This window comes from Mastomys coucha, unplaced genomic scaffold (genome assembly GCF_008632895.1).
Source record: "Mastomys coucha isolate ucsf_1 unplaced genomic scaffold, UCSF_Mcou_1 pScaffold14, whole genome shotgun sequence".
NCBI classification, from domain to species: Eukaryota; Metazoa; Chordata; class Mammalia; order Rodentia; family Muridae; genus Mastomys; species Mastomys coucha.
Window position 1 is genome coordinate 122,075,838 of NW_022196896.1, and position 22,426 is coordinate 122,098,263.

The 22,426-nt window shown below is 38.3% G+C and overlaps 1 protein-coding gene and 1 pseudogene across 2 annotated transcripts in view; one reads left to right on the forward strand and one right to left on the reverse strand.

Annotated features, from left to right (window-relative positions):
- Slco4c1 (solute carrier organic anion transporter family member 4C1) overlaps positions 1 to 22,426 on the reverse strand; it is a 55,929-nt gene that overhangs the window by 15,760 nt on the left and 17,743 nt on the right. For both annotated transcript variants that reach the window (XM_031368529.1, XM_031368530.1), the window contains exons 3-8: positions 11,944 to 12,123; positions 9,851 to 9,947; positions 8,393 to 8,514; positions 6,333 to 6,454; positions 4,736 to 4,880; positions 4,172 to 4,367 (exon numbers count right to left, since the gene is read on the reverse strand). In XM_031368529.1, coding sequence (XP_031224389.1) covers positions 4,172 to 4,367; positions 4,736 to 4,880; positions 6,333 to 6,454; positions 8,393 to 8,514; positions 9,851 to 9,947; positions 11,944 to 12,123 — 862 coding nt within the window. The remainder of the gene's footprint in view (positions 1 to 4,171; positions 4,368 to 4,735; positions 4,881 to 6,332; positions 6,455 to 8,392; positions 8,515 to 9,850; positions 9,948 to 11,943; positions 12,124 to 22,426) is intronic.
- The window catches only part of LOC116088927, a 9,763-nt pseudogene continuing 1,800 nt past the window's right edge, over positions 14,464 to 22,426 (forward strand).

The window sequence follows — 22,426 nt, forward strand, 5'->3', positions numbered from 1 at the left end:
ACAAAAAAAAACAAAATAAAACAAAAACCAAACAAACAAAACAAAAAAAAAGTAAATTTCCTAATTTCAGACTCGGTAATATTTTGATTATGCCCTGTCTTCCTGTCAGTGAGAAGTCCTAATATCAGGGCACAAATGTCCTAATATAAATGGTCACAGAGGTTCCAATAGAAAGGCTTATTTCAATCAAAGATGAATCCTAGTGCCTTGCCTATGCATCCCTTCAACAATGTGTCTGAAGCAGGGGATAAGTATGCCTTGTGTTGACTAAAAGTGATCATGAAGGTGAATAGGATTAGCATCACTCTTCAACAATTTGAGTCCAGGGATAGAGGTAGGTTCATTGTGTCCTAATCTGAGACTACAGTTTACTGATAGTTAACAGATGCATTTTACAAACTCCAAGGCAGGGCAACTAACATGAGGGAAATTTTGAAGAAAGGAAACCCGAGAAGCTACCTCCTAAGTGAGTCTCAATGATGAACAAAATTAAACCGCACCGTGGGTAATTAGAAAAGGAACTAGGGAACAAGAAAAATGGAAAGGGTATTTGAAACAGAAAATGAAAAGATACGTTCTTATAAGAAATCAGTATCCAGATTAACAGTTGCCTTAGCAGCCTTCTTGAAAACCAATGACTGTTTATTATACCAATATATGTTACAATGATATTGTCAAAAGCTCATCAAAAATGTTTTCTTATGCATATGGTATATATGAGTGTGTGTATACATGCTTGCATCTGTGTAGGTGCACATGGGTCCATGTGACAAAGGTTAACATTGAGTATCTTTCTTGGTTACTTTTTTAATTGAGACAGGCTCTCTCAGTAACTGCAGGAATTTCTGATACAGGCTAGTCTAGCTAGCCAGCTTGCTCTGGGGATCTGAAGTCTCCATCTTCCAAGTGATGGAATTAGATGCAGACCACCATGCTAGTCCAACATAGCCATGAATTCTCACACTCGCTCAGCAAGCATTACCTTGTCTAAAGTTGCATAGGAGTGTAAGCTTGAGGAAGGGAGACCAGTCATAACATCCAAAACAAGTGATCAGAATATAAAGAGAAACTAAAATACGGCATGATTATGAGAAAGACTGGAGAAAACTTTTGAACATAGAATGAGTAATAGTTGTTAATTGATAGATGGTAAAGCACCATTTCAAGGAATTCAAAGGCACACCTACTATTTAGCACAGGTAACCACTATGGCTTTATATACAGATTAAGAGTCTCAAGTTAGTGGACCACTGATCAATGGTTAGAAATCTTAATATCCATTTGCATCCAGATTTAACAGAAATCATGGTAATGAGAAGATCTGCCACAGAGAGTATAACCATATCCCACTATCTGAAAGTATGACACACATTGCAAAATCTAGCTATAACATACACACAATCTCATACTGTTTTAATGTTTACAATTTTATGTTGGATTGTGTTTTGGCTGTGCATTGAGGTTGGATAACCTGATAGTGGGAGATAAGTGGAGGTCTTGGAAGGTAGCTTACTTCACAATTGCATAGTGAATTTCAGATAAGCTATCATAAACAGAGTGGTAGAAACATAACTTAAAGTGGAAACCAGAGCCAGAGAAAAAGAGAGAAAGCATTATTCTTGCAACCATAAGTCAATACTTCCTTGGGGGCGGGGGGTAAAATATGTAAACCAGTGGACAAATCACAGTATTTGAATATAATATAACAAACTGGAAAATTATAGGACTTAAGAAGTAGGCAAGGAAGTTTGTGAAGGAGGTAGATCAAGATAGGAGGTAGAAAATTAGTAATCAGGAGGTAAAAGGAAAGGGAACATCAAAAATTAGATTTTTACAATACTAGAAAAATTTCAAAGAGGCACAGGCCCCAAGGTGAATGACCTGAGCCCATATATTATAGAACCAACTCCAATAAGCTGTTTTGATTTTCCTACACATATACATACAAATAAATTAATAAGTGCAAAAGATTATAAGCAATCTGTCCTTCTGACTAGAGTATCTATCTCCTTGAGCAGCTATGCCCTACAAAATGCTGCCATGTGCCTTTGTCAAGCATGGTTTTATTACGAAAATATTCTAGTCCATCCCAGCTAGATGCTTACAGTGGTCAACAGAAAGGATACTAAAGAAAATTGGTCTTTGCAACTCAAACTAGTACTAAAAAAAAATGACACCATTGTTTCAATTTAAAATTTCTAATACTTAATTGCCTTATTATTTCCAAGCACATATTGAAAATATTTTAAGTGTAAGATGGAATTATGAAAAACAGCAGGAATAATGAAAAAAAATATTGTCTATCATCAGTCAATTTCCCTGTATTTTATAAAAATTTGCCATGTGATGAAAAGGATATTTTTAGTAGAAAACTTATAAATGCTTGTGAAGTATTTTTCCCTTCCTTCCTTCCCTTTATTTTTCTTCTAGGATATAGTCTCTTTAAGTAATCTTCACTTTTCTGGTACTTGCTAAGTAGACCAGGCTGGCCTCAAACTCTCACAGATCCACCTGCCTCTACCTCCAAAGTGCTGGATGAAACATATGTCACCACACCTGGATTGCCAGGTATATTTTCAACATTTCCAGATTTTGTTTTCCTATTTTCAGAAGTATAATTCAAATTGCCATCAAACTGGTGGCTGAAAGTGGCCTTTATTTCTGACATCATGTATGCTCTCAGTAGTATGTTATTTGTCTCCCCGCAGTGCCTTACTTGCTCCTCTCCCATAGTGGTGTATTCTCTCTCCTTTTCCTCCTTTTTAGCTCCTTAAAGCCTTTAGACTCCAGTTGCTCTTAGGTCACAAGCCTTTTCTACTTACAGTCAAATAAAATTGAAAAGGCATTCTTTAGTTACTGCTACAGAACTTTCTCGAGCTCCAGTTATATAACCCCATTGTTCACTTGGTATTTTGTTTTTCAATGTCTGTTTTAGAGTAAGTTTATTGTCCCTGTAAGAGGAAGGATGAAGATGTTTGGACTAAATGTAATGGATCTTAACCAAACACTGATTTAGAACACTTGGTATCATATTAACACAAATGATAGACACATGAATATAGCTACAAATCAGTATTATTGTTTTTGGCAAACTTTTGTAAACAAATTTAGTGTCATGTGAATTCAGTATTACACAAAACTATGGAATCTCATACCTGGAGTGACGCCTCCTTCAAAAGCCACACAAATACACAGTGAAAGAAAACACAGAGAAATTTTTCTGGGACCTCTCACCTGCCTGATCTACCACTGCTGGTGCAGGACTTCATAGCAAAATAAACCTGACCAAGAAAGCTGGTTCGAGGGAGAAACTGCTCTGCAGAACGGAATAAGAAGTGATTCGTTTCTCTAAAATAAACATATGTTTAAAGTAAATGATGCAGTTTTAGATTTATTTGAATGTATTTTTTTTGGTATAGTTTCAGCCCAAATAAGAGAATTTCATCATCGAGAATAACTCCTATTCTTAAATGTTTAAGTTAATAGGAAAGTAGAATGTTCAACTCTCTCTAGGAAGTTCTCTCTAGGATGTTGCCATAGTCTACTTTTTATAGCTATAGAAAAATGTCCAAGGTGAACAATTTAAAAAGACGAAAGGTTTGCTTGAGATAAGGAAGCGTACCAGAGAACAGGGGGTCCAAGCAATGGGAAGCAGAACCTGCTTGGTCTCCGAGAATAGAGGAGGTCATCAAAGGATGGGTTAGAGAAGAAAAGCCAGCTGAGGTGCTTCTTAGAAAAAAAAATAATCCTAAATCTGGGGGCTCTTAATCATTTTCTAAAGTCCTTTTCTACAAGTACCATTTGCGCATAGATCTGGGGATTGATTCCAACAGACAGGCTTTTGGGGAATACATTCAAGCTCTACCATATATGAATCCTTACAAGAGAAATTCTCTGTAATGTCCTGTTTCTCTTTGAATCCCTGAGCCAAACATGTCACCCTTAATCTGACAACTTGCTGAACACCCATAGCTTTCAAGAGGGCACTAAATATTCAAATTAAAACAAACAAAAAACAAATTCCTACAGGGTTACACTGAAACAAAGAAACAAAGGGTGTCTTAAATGTTTTAATAAGGCAATTCCTAATCATGTATATTGAAAAAGAAAATACTTGCAAATGCACACATAATCTCTGACAGGAATATAAAAAGCAATGAAATATATTTACCCATTATAGGATTCAGACACACCAGCAAATGGCTCATTTTCACATTTTGCATAAATAAATACAAAACTCAGCACAAGTGCTACTCCAGATGTACATAATGCAAACTTCATTGCATTTTTACACTTCATTTTGAATTTTGAAACAAGAACACCACCTAAGATTTGACCAAGAGCAGCTCCAGGAATTAAAACAGCCCCTAATGAGAAGTAAGATAATGAAAAACACACAATTATGCTCAGAAACTCATACGGACAGCTGGAAAACATCAAAACCAGCATCAGACAGCTTCCACAGATAAAAGCATTTACCTGACATAAAAACACATGCTCAAAAAAATGCCATTGATACAGGTGGAAGGTTAATCAACTTAAGTGTTAATTAATATATTCTTAGTCCAGTCTGATCTGTTGTAAAGTTGATACAGAGCACTCATTTCAGAGAATCAGAAACTTCTACCAAAAACTTTAAAGTGTGGGCTATCCAAAATGATGTACTCTCCTAATAAAAGCAACGTGATTATATAGAATCAGTGTACTAAGTAGTTTTTTAAAAAATGTCTTTTACCTCCAAGTGTAGCTGCAAAGCTTGACGTCAATCCAAATTGATTTTCTATAAATTTAGGTAAAAATGTGGCAAATCCCGTAGTAACTAATGCTTCAGAAGTAGTTGATAGAACTAAACATATAAAGACTGTATTGCTCATCAAATTCTAAGGAAAAAATACAGTTTAAGAGAATACCTGTGATTATAGTGCAAAGTGTAGCATTGAAATACAAACATTTAAACTACAGTATTTCCCTAAGGCAGGAAAATATACTTATGGTTAATGGATACACACACACACACACACACACACACACACACACACACACACTGATGAGGACATTTGTATGTGGAGCACCTAGAGATTTGACAAATGACTTACTACTTGGGTCATTATGCCTTTATTGCCCTCAAAAGCCCAGCAGAGGAAGTAAAAGCCCATTTGGAAGGGCTCCATTTTTCTTGGATTATTGTAGATGTTTATACTATAAATCCACCTTTTACCAGGTCATTTAAAATATGTTTAAATTCCTGAATCCACTAAGTTGGGAACTTGAAACTCATCAGGGATGAGTATTGTTTCATAATTAAAGTAATTAAGTATTAGTTAGGATTTTACTGTTGTGAACAATAGACGCCATGTCCAAGACAAGTCTTAATATTTAACTGGGACTAACTCACAGGTACAGAGGTTTAGTCCATTATGATCTCATGATAGGAGCATGGCAGCCTCCAGGCAAGCATGGTTCAGGCAGGGTTGAGAGTTCTACATCTTCATCTGAAGGCTGCTAGCAGAATATTGACTTCCAAGTAGCTAGGAATAGGGTCATAAAGACCATGCCCACAGTGGCACACCTACTCCAAGAAGGCCACACCTCCAAATAGTGCCACTCCCTGAGCCATAAATATACAAACCATTACAGAACCTTTTATACAAAGTTAAGTAACCTTACAGAGGTATCTATACTGCCAATTCTTTCATAATATTAGTGTATAAGCCTAACACACCAAATTTCCAGATCTCAAGGATAGATGAGAACATTGGTTGCATAGTGGTGAGCACAGTTGCCTGCTAAGGATTGATGAAGCCATTCACATACACACCTAAGGGAGGAGTACTAACATAGGACCTCTCAACTTTAAACAGAAAGAGGAAATAATAACCTGAAACTACTGAGACTGAGGGGTGACACAAAAGGAAGGAGGTTGAAAGACAGTCGAATTTACTGACAACTGATCAACAGATGACATAGGGGAATTAGCATGGACTAACAGACTATATGTTAATGAGGAGCCACTAAACATTTACACTATCAATTAAATAAATCATGCTCTTTCAATTATTCTATTTTGGAGCTCGTGGGGCAATGAAATTCAATCAGAAAAGTTACATATAAAAGCTTCAATAGTAATAGATAAGAAAATAAGTTATAAAATGATACCAGTGTGCATACTATTTACTTATATGTGTATGTAATATATAGACATGTGTAAGTACTGTGTTCCTATGAGACACTGGTTAAAACTTACACACACAAAGAGAGAGAGAGAGAGAGAGAGAGAGAGAGAGAGAGAGAGAGAGAGAGAGAGAGAGAGAGAGAGAGAACTTCTATTTTACCTTTATAGCACTTGGAAAATCTTTAATACTTTTTCCAAAATCTTCATCCATAGTATGTTGGAAGGAAGTACTATTATTTTGATGAGTCTGGGAAATTTTGCCAGCTTGAATTTTTGCTGTCCCTGGGGGGTGGGGGAGGGAACACAGTAAATGTGCTTTTTTTACTATTTAATCAGTTTTTAAATATACTTACTCTTTAACTGATACACATTCTATGGATATGTAAATTCCAATGGAATTCAGGTTTTGTTTTGTTTTGTTTTGTTTTTTTAATTGAGAGGCCAAAACCTACTCCATCTTGGGACCAGCCTCCATCTTTAAAACAAACAAACAAACAAACCAAGGCCTGAAAACTTGGCCCGCAGTTGAACGCAAGCTGTACCCAAGCACCAGGAAGGACCCCATGGTTCATCCTTGGCCAGAGTTACTCCCTAGCTACTTCCTCACAAAAGTTAATCAAAGATTAGTCTGATTGCTTCATATATACTTTCAGACCATACGTTATTGTATACAGTCTTGCTTCAGAGCACCCACCTGTCAGCTTATAATAGCCATTCCATCAGATGCCTGCAGGGATGGATTTCCCCACCCCCCAGCCCCCACTTGCTTCCATTTTCCATTAAACCTTGTCTGAGAGTTCCGGGACGTTTCACCAAACTGTCCTGTGGATCAGTGGTGAGTAAGCCCAAACTTGAGTTTATAATAGAGAATCTAATGTGATTATACTGGAAACTGCTCCTTGGTGGTCTCTGGGGTTAACGGACATAATAAAGTTGTATAAATCAAGTTGTGCTAAGGGCTGTTATAATTCATTAACATGCATGAAGGGTGCCCAGGTACGATGGCTCTGGTCTATAATCTCAGCACTCTGCAGGATATGCCAAGAGGACTGGCATGAATCTGTGGCCAGAGTCAGCCTGGGCCAAGACCTTTTTTAAAAATTAAAAAGAAAAAAAAATACCTACTAACAAATCAAGTTCCTATCTGTCTACACATTAATGTGTAGTCAATAAATTTTAATTTTAATTTAATGACACACACACATACACATATATATGTATATATAATTTAATGACACACACACATATATATGTGTGTGTGTGTGTGTGTGTGTGTGTATACATACATATATTTTTTTTTTCATCTGAAGTCTCCTAACAGTCTTTGTTTATTTGGAGAAAAATCTTTGGCAGGCTTTACAGATTATTCACGTGTGGCTCTTCTTCATTGTTCACTAAAACAATAAATAAGCCAGTGCTTAGAAGAGGAGGCAATACTTGCTGTCTGCCATCATGGCCCTTTGTTTTAAACCATGGCTCTGTGACTAGGTCTGAGAGAAACATCCTCATGTGGCTTTATAATGGCATAGCTTAGGATGGAAGGACACCATGGAGTTCCCTTGGATTCAGTGTGTTAAGTGCTCTTCGGTCAAATTCCACCTCTACCACATACCTCTACCCACCTCACACATCTCAGCACACCTCCAGACACTTCAATCGACTTCCAAAATCTTTGTTGCAAATGGCAATGAAAATAAGTAAATGCCTTCAGATTTGAGAAGAATGCTTTAGAAGCAAGAACTCTAAGAAATGAATATTCATTTCCACTGAGTATTTTTTTGAATGCCTAATATTGAGAAATGGTTTACAATTTAATGTGGCAGAATTACTTCCAGCATAACTGAAAGTGAAAGAGTAACTCCTAGTACACAGTTAATAATAATTAGCTTGAATGATTTCAGGTCCCTGAAAACTGCTCACGAGCTGCATGTGAAGTAATAGTTTATGGTTGTATCTTGTATGTCTATAAGGCATGAATTACAATGAAATACAAGGACAGTTTTAGTAAAGCATTAGCCCATAGTAATCACCATGTAGAAGTGAACATCAGGAATATGAATTTATTTTTTTTTTCTAAGAAGTTAGATTTGAAACTTTGCCCTGGCAAGCATGAACACCTGTGACAGGAATAGGGTAACTCTAGAGTCCTTCTCAATCATCTTGAAAACAACTGACCTAGATGTGCAGTAAAGCTCTCTGAAATTAAGGAGACAGGTTTACCTGGTAAATGCTTTGGAAAACAGGAGAAAGGCATGATCAAAGACCAAGCAAAGAGCCAAGCTAAGAGGAATCCGATCCACCAAGCCCCTAACCACCGGGGGTCGTCCTCAGTCAGATCAGAACTACAAGGATGGAGGGAAAAAAGAGTTAAACTCACTATTAACTAGGGCTCAGTCATGAAAATCAGATGTCATGTAATTCAGGTGCAAAAGGGTAGGCTCTTCCCGTACCTAAAATTGTAAGGAATTGCATGCAGACATACAAGTATAACAAGATTTAAGAATAATGGTTCAGAAAGTATCATAAAATGGCAACCATAGGGGGATAGACAGATGACTCAGAGGTTAAGTGCATTTGCTGTTCTTGCAGAGGACCTGGGATTTATTCTCAGCACCAATAGGTGGCTCACAGCCACCTGTAACTCTAGTTCCCAAGATCTGATGCCCTCTTCTGGCCACTGCTGGTATTAGGCATGCAGATGGTACACAGCCACGTACGCAGGTAAAACGTTCGTATACACACATATATATATATATGTATGTATATATATGTATGTATCTTTTATTTTATATATTTTTTAAAGCATCAAATACAGAATCATGGTTTAAAAAATTTAACACTAAATATAAACATGACAAATACTTAAAAACAGAGAATTTCAACCTATTGTGTAGTTTTCTTTTTGTTTGTTTATTGTAGTAGACTGAATACATCTCACTGATCTACACTAGAAGTCCCATAAAGTGGAAGAGTACTTCTCTAAATTATTATTTTTAAAATTTTATGATAGTCTCATAATTTAATATCAATAAGTATTTCCCTTAGCCATATCACTTTGACAGTCTTCCCCTGCTGTTAAAGTGCATGACTATCCTTTCCCATAGGCTGTCCTGTCAAATATAATTATCAGTAGAACTGAGTAGGCTAATGCATAACATAAGGTAACACAAAATGTGATGTAGAAAATATAAATATTGGATGAATAATATTTAGTATCATTATCCTGACTTCCTTGGTTATAAAATCAACATAATTTTTATTTTGTTTTTTATAATATTCTCAGAGCTATCAGAGAATCGATTGTCATTCAGATAGTTATAAGATATATAAGTATATCTTATATACAATATATGTTATCTATCTGCAGTCAAATCTACTGAGAAGCTAATTTATTAAATTGTTATTCTTGCATGACACAAAGGATATATAGAGTATTTTTATAAATCACCAGTGATTCTATTGTCCAATAGAATGTATTTATGAATAAATACATTATTATGCTAAAAGTCCCTGGAAGCATTGCAGACACAATGGCTATCATATGGTGCATACTGTTTTATTTCCTGAAATCCTTCACTGCATTCTGAATGAGAAGTGAGTTTCACCTTATTAATAGTATAAAAATAGTATAAAAATGCAATAGTATAAAAATTAGAAGAAAAGCAGATAGTGGCTTGCCTTTGTCCCATCGCAATGTCAATGTACACCGTCAACAGCTGTCCACCCAACACATACCCAATGGCAGGACCTAGGATTGACATAGAATAGCCAATACCTACAAAAAGATCAAAGGCATTAGGAGTAGTCATATAAGCAGCTTTGCTCAACACTGTAGCAACAGGAAGAAAAATAATTCTAGTAAAGAAAATTACATATATATATTATATGTACATATATCATGAAATATAATATGGTTAACAGTTATTTCAAGGAGCCTTAAAACAATGTCTCACTGTAGAACTGCATGGTTATAATGATAAGAGTTAAAATAAGTACGTCATCCCAAGTCTATGTACATCATGTAACTAACGAATGTTGAAGCGATACATGTACTGTTCTCCCTTTAGCAATAATTATTGCTAACAGTCTCCTGGAAGAAAGCACGGTAAAGAAGCCTTTCTATTCCGCGGCCTCTTAGAAAGCTTTCTTTATTTTACTCTTCAGTAGACTCTAAAACCGAGATCAGCTGATGGCTTTAGTGGTTGTTTGCTTGGTTGATTTTGCTTTGTTTTATATTTTCCAGACACAGTGTCTCTGTGTAACCCTGGCTGTCCTGGAACTCACTCTGTCTGTCGACCAGGCTGGCCTTGAATTCTGAGATCCACCTGTCTTTAATTCCCAAGTGCTGGGATTAACAGCATGCATCACCACAGCCCAGTGATGAGTCAATTTTAAAAACAATTCATTTACGATTAGACACAATCCCTAGTGAGTTCTCTCACTTTTACTAATGGTAGGGGTAAGCAGCTTATTTCTGGCTATCAGACATTTAAAATGTTGTCATATATAAGAAAGCATTTGTAAAATAAAATTTACTATAGTTACATTTTCTAAATTTCTTATTTGCTGCTAAATTTCTTACGTATACACATGCAAACACATGTGCAAACATACACACACATAAACACATACACACACACACACAGTTTTCCCCCAAACTAATCACACAACAATGGCAAAAGAACTCAGGTACCTATTAGATCAAATCTCTTCTACTGTAAAGGTGATGCAAGATAATATCAAAATTGTATTAATCTGTCAGATGTTAAAATATAAAATAGCCATGTTTCTAAATTTAGAAAATAGGCTAAAAACCTTAATTATATAAGGTATTAGTAGATGCATGTAAAATGTAATGTTCAAAATTGTTTGTGTGTAGAAAACCATGATTAAAAAATTCTGAAAATGGGCTGGATACTGTAGTACATGCCTTTAATCCCACACGGCAGAAACAGAAGAATCTCTGAGTTTGAGGCCAACTTGGTCTACAAATGTTTCAAGTTATCCAACGGCTATCTAGTTAGACCCTGTCTCAACCCTCCCCCAAAATACTAGAAATTAGTGATTTGTAAATTTTGGGGGTGATAGACTATTTTTCAATATTTTCAACTGGGTGGCAATAATAACTTCTAAGTATGCTTCATAATTTTTGTAAAGATGTAATTTTGAAAATTTGTTTTGTAGTTTTGTAAAGATGCAACTACAGAAGCTGGGATATTCTTGCCAGCCAGGGCTGAGACACATAGACTGATTTGCAGTCACCCATACCAATGAATTCCCTATTATACAGGAATACACAGACAAACCAGTAACTTACAAAACATTTAGACACATGGGCGTCTATATTCTGGTGCTAGATTTCAAAGAAAGAAGTAGAGAAAAGAATGGCTTCTAAATGAAGAATTCTATAGTGTTTGGGGCATTACTATTTTGGTTTTTTTTTTTTCTTATGATCTCTTGTCCCATCCTTGTAAAATATAAGAATCCTCTATACCACGAATAAAATCCCCTGGAGTTTATATAATCAAAGCAGAAGCTGCTGAACTGGTTCCTCCTATTCAGGACTGTTGGGTTGTTCAGGATAGAACACCAGAAACCTATCATGCATCCCAGTAACTGACTTGATAGCACAGTAAACAGTTAAACACAGTACAATCATATTTATCTTAATGAAATGCCAAGTTAGTTAAAGTAACTTGGTATTGTTCGTTTTCATTATGTAAGCTGTTCACCAACTCTCCTTACAAAAAGGATACCAAGAGTTCACTCACCTATATAGAGAGAAGATTTGTGTGTGGGCACAGAGTCATCAATAAAGGCTGTTCCCAGGGTGTAGAGTGGAGTTCCTCCAGTCCCCAGCAACAATTGTCCCAGGATAAAGACATAGAAGTAGTTAGAAAGCAGAGAGGTAGAAGACGTACATCTGGTGCTGTTCCTCGTTAAGCACGTATCTTTGTGGGGGAAAAAAATGTGAATTTAAAGTTTAGCTAACATAAATATTAATTTACAAATTACATTCACCTGAGATACTTTTTCTGATTGCTTCGTTTTAATTGCATTTAAAACACTTAAAGGTGTATATAAAAAGAACAAAATAAGCATCTAAGTTTCTTGAGAAAATTTAGGCGTTACTAGCATGCCGAAATTTAGAGTATAAAGAAATATTATTTAAGGTTTGGATCTAAAAATTTTGTAGGTAACCAATTTAAGATGATGAGGGGCCCCAAAATGTATTTATACCCTTAGTTAAGAGGTCAGTATGTAGGTTTCTGAGCTCATGGAAATGTTGTGAAAGAAAAAAACAAACTAGAAATAAAAGAACGAACTACTAGAAACAGAACAGAGAGAGGGAGGTAAAGACTGGAGGACTTACAAGGACAAAGGGTACACTCGAGAAATATGGATAAGTAAGAAAAACATCAAACCTTCAAACCCATGAGAGCCAGAGCCAGCACAGCAGGAAGCCAGCACCTGTCTGTCATGCAGAGAACCCAGTTCCAATTTACAGCAGCCACATGGCAGCTCACAAGGGCCTCTTCTGACTTCCACAGGCACTAGGCAGGTACACAGTACACAGACATACAGGCAGGCCGAACACTCATGCACAAAAAATACGGAATAATTTTTAAAACTCTTTTCAAAAGATACAAATGGTGAGACAGCAAGTTACCAATAGGGAAGTCATATAAAAGCGATCAAGCAAGTGCTTGATAGACAGCGATAAGAAAGTACAGACGTATTCCAAAGTAAATGAAGATAGGCTTATCACTCTCAAGGACACAGAAGCAACCATTAAAGGAAAATATGATACAAGATTTCCACCATGAAAGACCCTTGTAAAAACCTAATGTGTTTGTAAGTAAATGGGCATAAACCATCATCACTTCTGCAGAGAGAGGACCAAAAAAAAAATAAATAAATAAAAATAAAAATAAAAAAGTAGGTGTGTAGCCAATTCCATAAGAGGCAGTAAAGAAATAAGTCAATCAATCAAAGGTGATCGGGTTCACACACTTTATTCTCAAAATGCTCTTCCAGTATAAACCGATTTTAATATATTTAAAATAGAATTAGCCTTCTATGGAAAAATAAAGATTCAAACCACCTTATAAACAGGCAAGAAGCAGGTAGGAAGGTTTTATTGAGGGTCATTAATGGATTAACCCACCGTTATTTTACAGTTAAGCTTTTTTTTTTCTTTTGTTTTTGTTTTTTGGGGCTTTTTTGTTTTCTGTTTTTTGGGGTTTTGTTTTGTTTTGTTTTTGAGACAGGTTTCTCTGTGTAGCAGAGGCCTGGCTATCCTAGAATTCAGTCTGTAGACCAGGCTGGCCTCATAAGAGCTTGATTAATGGCATGCACTGCCACATTTGACATACAGTTTTATTTTTAACTTTTTCTTGAATTATTTCTAATCTACACTCTTCCATAATTTCAGGAGAGAGGGAGAGAGGTGGGGGAGGAGCCCTAAGCTCCTAAATTGTATCTCTTACTCTGGGTTGAGACATGACATTCCAAGCTGACCCAAATATTACGAGCTTACCAAGACTACACTCATCCCCTCCTGCGAGAGCTATCTTTCTGAGCCAAAGAATGGCTTGGACAGAGACCATCTTTGGGGAAAGGTGATCTTGTGTACCTGCGTAGCTAAGTTAAAAAGATGTGGGGAGCAACCATCCCCTTATGAAGGGCAGCTAGTGCAGACCCCAGACCTCTGACTCTGTGCATTTATTTAGAGACTGCACTGCTTGGCCTACCCACTCCTTTTTTTCGAGTTCTCACTGAGGAAGCAAAGTGTTTCACTTGCCCTTCTTCAGAGAGGAGCCAAACTCTGAAGTTTCGCAGACTCACCACCTGGGAGTCGTCATTCCCCTTCACAACTCCTACCACACAGCTGCACACAAACTTCGATTGCTGAAGCAGCCCTGCTTTCCTGGCCTCTACCAGAGCCAAGGCTTTCTTTCTCTTTTCTCTTTTTCTTTTCTCTCAAGTCTTTTCCCTCTTCCTCCTCCAGGAAACCTCTGGAGTTTACCATTGCTTCCTAGCCGCTTTTCTCTCATATTCCCAGAAATGGTCTTCAAGTTTCCATCTGCCTCCATTTTCAAATGCTTTTTATCAACAAGACTAAGAACAAGCAAACGGGTTCCAGGTTCCACAAGTAACTCAAAGATCAAAGGTAGATGCTAAATGCTAGTTATGATCATTCATATTATAGACATGCCTTTAATTATCACACTACACTCCATTAATTTGTAGGACATTGCATTAAACAGTTAAGTAAAATTAAACAGAAAATGGCATGCAACTCAAGAATAACCACAAGAGGGAGCCCTCATATCTTTTATGAATTCAGAAAAGCAGTGCAAGTGAAAGACTTCTGTAATGGACCAACCTGTGAGCGGGTCAGTCTTGCCTGTCAATACTGGATATACAGTTACTTAGTATTAACATTGACACCAGAGAATCTGTGCATGTGCTCATTCCAACCATTAGTACAAAACTCCATAAACTCCTCAGGCCCCTACTCTTACTCAGATCCATTAAGTCCAGACAGTTGTCCTAATGGAGGCAGGTGCCCCTTTGCTCACTCTACAGCAGGAGTAGAAAGGATGGCCACCCGGTGGGAATAGGATGCTACTCTTCCAGGCCCAGCTTCCAGGGAGAATTCTGGAGAGAAAAGCTCTCGCCTGAAGAACACATTGTAAAGGTTTGTTATCAAAAGAAACCAAGACTCTTTAATTACTGTAGCAGGTACTTCAAGGTAAGTAAGTTTAAACAAAAGCTGCCCCATTTCCTCCCTCTTTGTTTGAACTTAGTAGTGTGTGGATTTGTGTGAATGTGTTTTCTTTCCCAGTCTCAACTCCCCACCTCCCAAGGAGAGCTGGAAAGATGGAGAAACTCTGCTGAATTTCTTTAGATCTGACCATCCCAAGGCAGAGAGTATCTTCTAGCTCACTCCCACATTCCTCTCCTGTAATCCCATTTTGCTTATCCTATTACCAGTATTTCAAACACTCCTTTAAAAATGTGATAGACAAAACTAAAGAATCTCTGATCTTAGGCATGCGGGTCCCTTGTGGCACCTGGCCGGAAGCAGAGGCCCTTCTCACTAAGGACGGCTGGTGATGGGGCCGGAGAACAGATGAGGGAACAATGCTCCCCGACACTCAGGAGCCACCCATCCAACCACATCCAAGTGACTGACTCTGCCTGTAACAGGAGAGGACCCAGGTGCAGGGAGCCCACAGAACCTTCCTATTCTGCAGCATTTCTACAATAAAGAGGTGGAGTAGAAAGGGGCTTACACAATAAATCCCAAATGTCGACCTTTGTAAAGAACTAAAAATCTGAGAGCCTTTGCCTGCACAGTCCACCTGTCTAGGCTGTTGACCTGGCTGCTGTTTCCTCTGAGAACCTGACCCTAATCTGGTCCAGGAATGGAATTTAAAAATAAAAAATAAAAAGGGAGATGCTGCCACTGCATCTAATATTTATATCAATGACAAGGAAACTGATCCCAAAGGCAGAAAAAGAAAACGGGCACAGGAAATGTGCTTGATCAGAGATGGTGACCTGAAACAATGAGACAAAACACCTAAAGACACAATTTAAGAAACTGACCCCTGGGTTGGAGAAATGGCTTAGTGGTTAAGAGCACTAACTGTTCTTCCAGAGGTCCTGAGTTCAATTCCCAGCATCCACATGATGGCTCACAATCATCTGTAACGGGATCCGATGCCCTCTTCTGGTGTGCCATGATACAAACTCATTTTCGTTTTATACTTCTCTTGCATGTGACCATGTGTGTGCAGTGTACACACACTTGGGGAACATGTAGAGCAGGGATGCATGTGACAACCAGAGGAAGACGTCACGTGACCTGCCCCATCACTTTCCACCTTATTCCCTAGAAACAGATCTCAGGATCTCTCACTGAACCCAGAACTACACTGGAAGTCAGCAAGTCCCAGCAATTGTTCTGTCTCTGACTCACATGGCACTAGGGGTAAAAGCAAATGAATGGCCACATCTTACTTTTCACAGGAGTGATGGGATTTGAACTCTGGTCCCCATATTCATGTAGGACATGTTCTTTTCTGAGTCAACTGCCCAGATCCCTTGACTAATCTTCTCTAATAATTTTTTTTTCCCCAATGGCTAGGCCAAGGGTTGTTATTATTCAAAAATCAGCAGCAGGACTAGGAATATTATATGGTTGAATGTTTGCCTAACTCCTTCAAGGCCCATGGCTCAATTTTTAGCATAAAAAAAGTTTGTTATTTTTCTTAATAGAATCTTTATGAAAAATGCCTTGAATTTCCATCCCAAATTATAGAAGTTACCTACACCCATACTACCTTTCTATTTTAGTTACAAGCCGCAGTAGTATAGGCCAGAGCAACCAGTAATGCAACAAAAGAGACAAATGCTTGCTAGCTCACTAAGACAAACAAAATTACTTTCCCTCATTTCCCTCGGAAACCCTGCCTGAAGTTGTCCATTGCCACCCACTCTGCATGCTGCAAACACAGCCAGCATCTGGTGCAGAACTTTAACTTATTTTTCTTCTTATTTTACTGAAACCTGGTAGCCATACACAAAGTCTAATCGATGCCTCATGGTTTAGAGGGTGTTTCTGAACTCTGAGCCATGCTAAGTGTTGTGGTTATAGCATAGTGTGTGAGGCACACAATGGACACTGCGACAGGGTCCTAGGAAATGTAACGGCTTTAGCAGACTCATAGTTTGTCGTTTAGCTTCTGGCATGCATGCACTTCACTACTTGCTTTCAGTACATCCCATCCAATTAGCTTAATACCATCAATACTGAAGGCCAGTGTGACATTCTTTGCTATGAAGTAATCACTGCTTTGGAACTATTGTTAAAGACATGTCACTGACCCTACCCTAGAAGCAGACTGCAGAAGCATCTTCCCATTCTCTAGTAAATGTCATCAAAAATATTTGCATCCATAGATGATTGTCTAAAACAGAATGCTATGGTAAATATCGTGGGAATTTACATAATACTGAGATAGTGTGATGTTCAATGGGCTGCTCCCTAAAGACCCGAGTTTAATCACAAGAAGCGATGAAGTAGGAGAGAAATGACACCAGCCAGCTGTTCTCCAACACCCACATGCTTGCAATGCTGTGCGCACACGCATGCCCATACCACCACACACTCAAAATAAATAATAAAATATAGTTTTTAGGAACAAAAGACTTTGTTCTAAATAGGTGATAATGGAGTGATTGTATTCCCCTACAGAACAGCAAACCTTTCCCATCTTTGTAAATAACAAAGAATTGTATCTCATGTATAAGAGAGCATCAAAGAGTTCCAGAAGAGATACCAAATCTGGAGTTGGAGCTACAACACATAACACCACGTGCTAGTGCTTGCAATGACTGACAGTGTTCTCTATTACTTTGTCCTGAGTGAGTCTGCATTGAACAAATACGTATCAATGAGTGATGATATTTTAGTAATCATTCCTAAGTCCCTCAAACCATTGATGATGTTGTTGAGTTACTCATTCTCCGGGAGATATATAGCCTGAATATAAAAAGCCTGAATATTTCTATTCCCTTGTTAGCAGTTTCAAAAGGAAATGGAATCAGAACTCTCTGGCATAGATTTGGGAGACTACACATATTCTACAAACCTAGTCTGCCTTCACCATTGATAATGACTCTAGGCTGATGAACCCATTTAGGCTTTTGATGTGATAAAACGTTAAGAATTGGTGTTAGATAAAAGATTCAGAGAGCTGGTGAGATGGCTTAGTGGGTAAGCTGAAGGTCCTGAGTTCAAATCCCAGCAACCACATGGTGACTCACAACTACCCATAATGAGATCTGATGGCCTCTTCTGGTGCATCTGAAGGCAGCTATAATGTACTTATTTATAATAAGAAATAAATCTTTGGGCCGGAGCAAGCAGGATCTACCTGAGCAAGGGGGTACACCAGAGGGAGCAGGGTTGACCAGAGCAAGCAGAGATCCTAAAAGTCAATTCCCAACAACCTGATGAAGGCTCACAACTATCTGTACAGCTACAGTGTGTACTCATATACATAAAGTAAATAAATAAACCTTTAAAAAAAGATTCAGATTTGTCTTTTTCATGAGAGTTACAATTTTTTCAACTTAGATACTCAGTGCACCCTTGAAACCCATTTGGGAAAGTGGGCCAACTTCACTTCTGAAGGTTGCCATTATTTTGAATCTGAAATAAGATTGAGCACGCAGGGAACATTTAGAGCAGTGAGCATTCATTAGATATTCTGTGAATTTATTTTTGAAACAGCAAAATTTACTCTAAAAGTATGTTTTGAAGTGAGAATTAATAGCAATGGCCTTCTGTGTTAGTTCTACTTATTAGACTTTATGAGGAAGGCCACGTGCACTTTAACCCCTGGGAAACAGCCATTATAACTTGGCTGAAAGACTGATCTAGAAATAATGAAAAGGATGCAAAATAAAAGCTTAATAATTCATAAATTTGGATGACCAGCATATTATAATAGTGTGTTAAGAGCTGATAGAAATGCAAAAAGGTGAGAATGTCAAAATGAGCAGAGACAAAAAAAATATAATTATAAACTATCCCACCCAATACATGGCAAATAAAGCAATAAACAAGGCCAGTCTCTTCTTGGGCTCAGTAAACTCCTTCCAGCCAAAGCAAGGTTAGCCGTTAGCGAAGGGAACATTCCAGAGCTTCTAGCTATTGGGAATTCAGTACTGCCAAAGTCCAAACACCAGCAGCCGCAGAGACCTGAGAATGCAAACGAAGAGCCTAGTCTATCCCCTGCACTGCTTTTATAAGTAGGAGTTTATGGAAACACAACATGCCCATTTCTTTAATGTGTTGCTAGGTCTGTTTTCTTGGAGCAACAGCAGTGTTAAGCAACTGTAACAGACTGAATAGACCTAAGGCTGAAAGTATTTACTACCTTGAAGTTTATAGACAACATTGGCTGATGCCGCTTACACTACAGGATGGCTGTCCAAGCACTATGTCTCTTTGTCTCTCCAGTACCTATATGTATGAAAAGTAACTTTGTTTTGATGTTTATTATAAGAAGATTAAAAGAAACAGAATGGACAGAAGTAAGATTAATCTCTGTGGAGCAAAAAACAACTTCAGCAAATACCGGTTCATGTTCAGTCTTGCTGTGTGTTGATTTTGAAAAAAGGATCTAAAGGATTACATTATTCAGCCTTAGTACTTCCTTTTTTGGTTGTTATTATGTAAAAATTATTTGTTGTTCCTCTAGGAAAATGACTAAATTTAATTTCCCCACTGAGCATATTTAGCATGTCAGTCGTTTTACATAGTAAAAAGGTAGAGGTGAGCTAAGTCACTTCTGGACAACTGCTTGGAAACCTGAGAATGACTGGTCCCTTCCTTTATTCTGCAATTTAAAGAATGTAAATAAAAAAAGTTACTCACCAGCTGTAATCTTCACATAAAGATAGCTACCGATTAGCTGTAGCTCACTAAGGAAAACCATGCAGAGTAAATACAAAACAGCCTTGACTCTGTGAGGCCACAGTGACCTGAGAGTTGATGCTAGTGTATAAGCAAGTTCATCCAGACGGGTCCCTCATTCATCGACATCAGTTCATTCAAAGAGGTACATTTTACCAATGTGATACAAAATGCTAGGGATGCAACGATAAGGCAGACAGACAGGATTTCTCCGTGAAGGTGATACACACAGACTTTCACCTATTTCCCCTCTAATACCATAATAGCCATTCTGTTTAATTAATAAAAGCGATTATAAGAAGACTCTGAGGATGAAGACCTGCTGGCTAGTGATATTGATTATCTAAGAAATTACATGATAGTGGTCCCTTGGAGTTTTATTTTTGCTTCCCCTTTCCAACCTTTGGAGCTAAAACCCAGAGGACAAAGGGAGCTAAGACACTGGCCTCCAGCAAGAAGTCAGAAGTCCCACCCCTGGGCTGATTGGTGTCACATTGGTGGTTGAGATTCCTATCTTTATCCAGCAATGCAGCACCCATGTCCTCTTTTGCTTCTTCTGAGGGAGGGGAAGAGGGAGCCTGCCTAGCAAAGTCAGGACTTTCTGCAGAGTCAAACCAGAACAAGGCCAGCACACTCCAATTTTGTGTCCATACAGCCATTCCTTTCTCTCAGAGAGCATGCTATCAGTAATGTTCTAGAAAGGTCCGTAACTTCCACTCAACAAGGAGCCTCTTTCCTTGCTAAAGAGTAGAGGCCAACAAGGATCCTGGAGTTCTTTATCTGGTAATAAGAGAGCACAAATTACACTCTCATCAGACCTGTTCTCCCTGATATACAAAGAGAGCTCCGGGCTAGTCAAGGTTAGATAGAGACCTTCACTCATACACACACACACAGAGAGAGAGACAGAGAGACAGAGACAGAGAGAGAGAGAGAGACAGAGACAGAGACAGAGACAGAGACAGAGAAACAGGGAGACACAGACAAAGAGACAATTTTCAATACCCAAAATAAAAGGATTTCACAACAGATCCTAAAGACTATAGACTAGAGGATTAAAGAGTTTGTCATTAAACATAAATTATAGGTGAAATGGATCAGTTGTACAAAAAGTACAAGATGAAGGCATTTGAATATTCCTGTAACTACTAGAGAAATTTGGGTAAAGTGGATTTCCCCCCCCCCAAAAAAAAATAAATTGAAAAATTTTCAAGGTGAGAATCTGAATCATCTGGTGGTCTGGCTTTAGTGCATTCCAAAACACACACTAAAATATCCAAATCAATTCTAGAAATCAGGAAGAAGAAACAGATGAAGAGCACTGAATTTGGGGCCTACCAAGCCTAGAGATTGAGACCCTGTGTCAACTCTACCTATACCAAACACCTTCTTCCAAAAATGTATCAACACTTTCAATTTTATTTTATGAACTCAATGGTCCTCTTAAGGCAAAACCAAAAAGATGGAAAATAAGGAAAATACCTTCTCTTTTGAATAGAAATAAAAAATTTCCTGACAACATATTACTAAATAGAACTCAGAAATTACATGTAATTACCAAGTAAAATTTGTTCTGTGTGCAAGGTTGGCTCAGTATTTGAGAATTTTAAAAAGTGTAATCTACTACATCAAGGCTTTAACAAAGTAATATTTCACAACACTCAGTAATCATCACTTAGTAAGAGTTCTCAGGCAAAGAGTCATGTGAAACTATCCCAGCCTTGGCAAACAACTAGAAAAACCTACAGCATTTACAGAAGACTGAGAGTTCTGGCGAGGAGCCAATGACAGTGACAGCGATGGTGGCGGAGTCAAACGCTCCAAGTTGTGGAGAAGTTTCAGGCGCACCTGGCTTCGAACCTGGACCCCGAGAAGCTAGTGAAGTATTTGAAGAAACTTTCCATCTTGCCCATCACAGTAGACATTCTTGTGGAGACTGGGGTAGGGGAAACAGTGAATAGCTTTCAGAAACATGAACAAGTAGGAAATTACCAGAAGCCCGGTGGCCCAGTGGGAAAAGCTGGTTCCAGTAGAGCAAATTAATGAGGCTGGGGATCAAGATTTTGAGAAGAACAATTCCATAACTGTCCACGAGTATCTAGTATTTATTTAGTAATATGATGTTCTTCAGAGGGAGGAGGAGTTGGAAGAGGAACTACCAGGAAAGCTGGAAGCCCTCTGGCAGGCAGCTGCTCCTATAGCTCTGAGCACAGACAGAAAAAACACAAAAAACTTTGGGAGCCTGAAGGCCTCATAAAGTGGCTCACAGTCATGAGAGGGGAGATGAAAAGAAGAGGTGAAAAAAAAATCATGCCGGGCAGTGGTGGCACATGCCTTTAATCTCAGCACTTGAGAGGCAGAGGCAGGCAGATTTCTGAGTTCGAGGCCAGCCTGGTCTACAGAGTGAGTTCCAGGACAGCCAGGGCTATACAGAGAAACCCTGTCTTGAAAAAAACAAAAGGAAAGGAAGAAGTGTCACAAAATGTCACCACCATATTCTTCAGACTCCGAGTGTCTGACTATGGCCACGTTCCATCCCCTCCACCTTCGAGTCCTCATCCAATGTATACAGACCTCTCCTGGGCACTAGAGGAGGACCAGAAGCCCATCATCTCAGATCAGAAGCCTGGAAAAATCCACCGTAATACGTTTCAGGACAAACTAGGGCTTAGTCCCCTGGGGGAACACCCAAGGGAAAGGCGCTGTCAGCCAAAACAAACAGCACAAATCTTCCCACAAGGAGAAAGGTCCTGTGG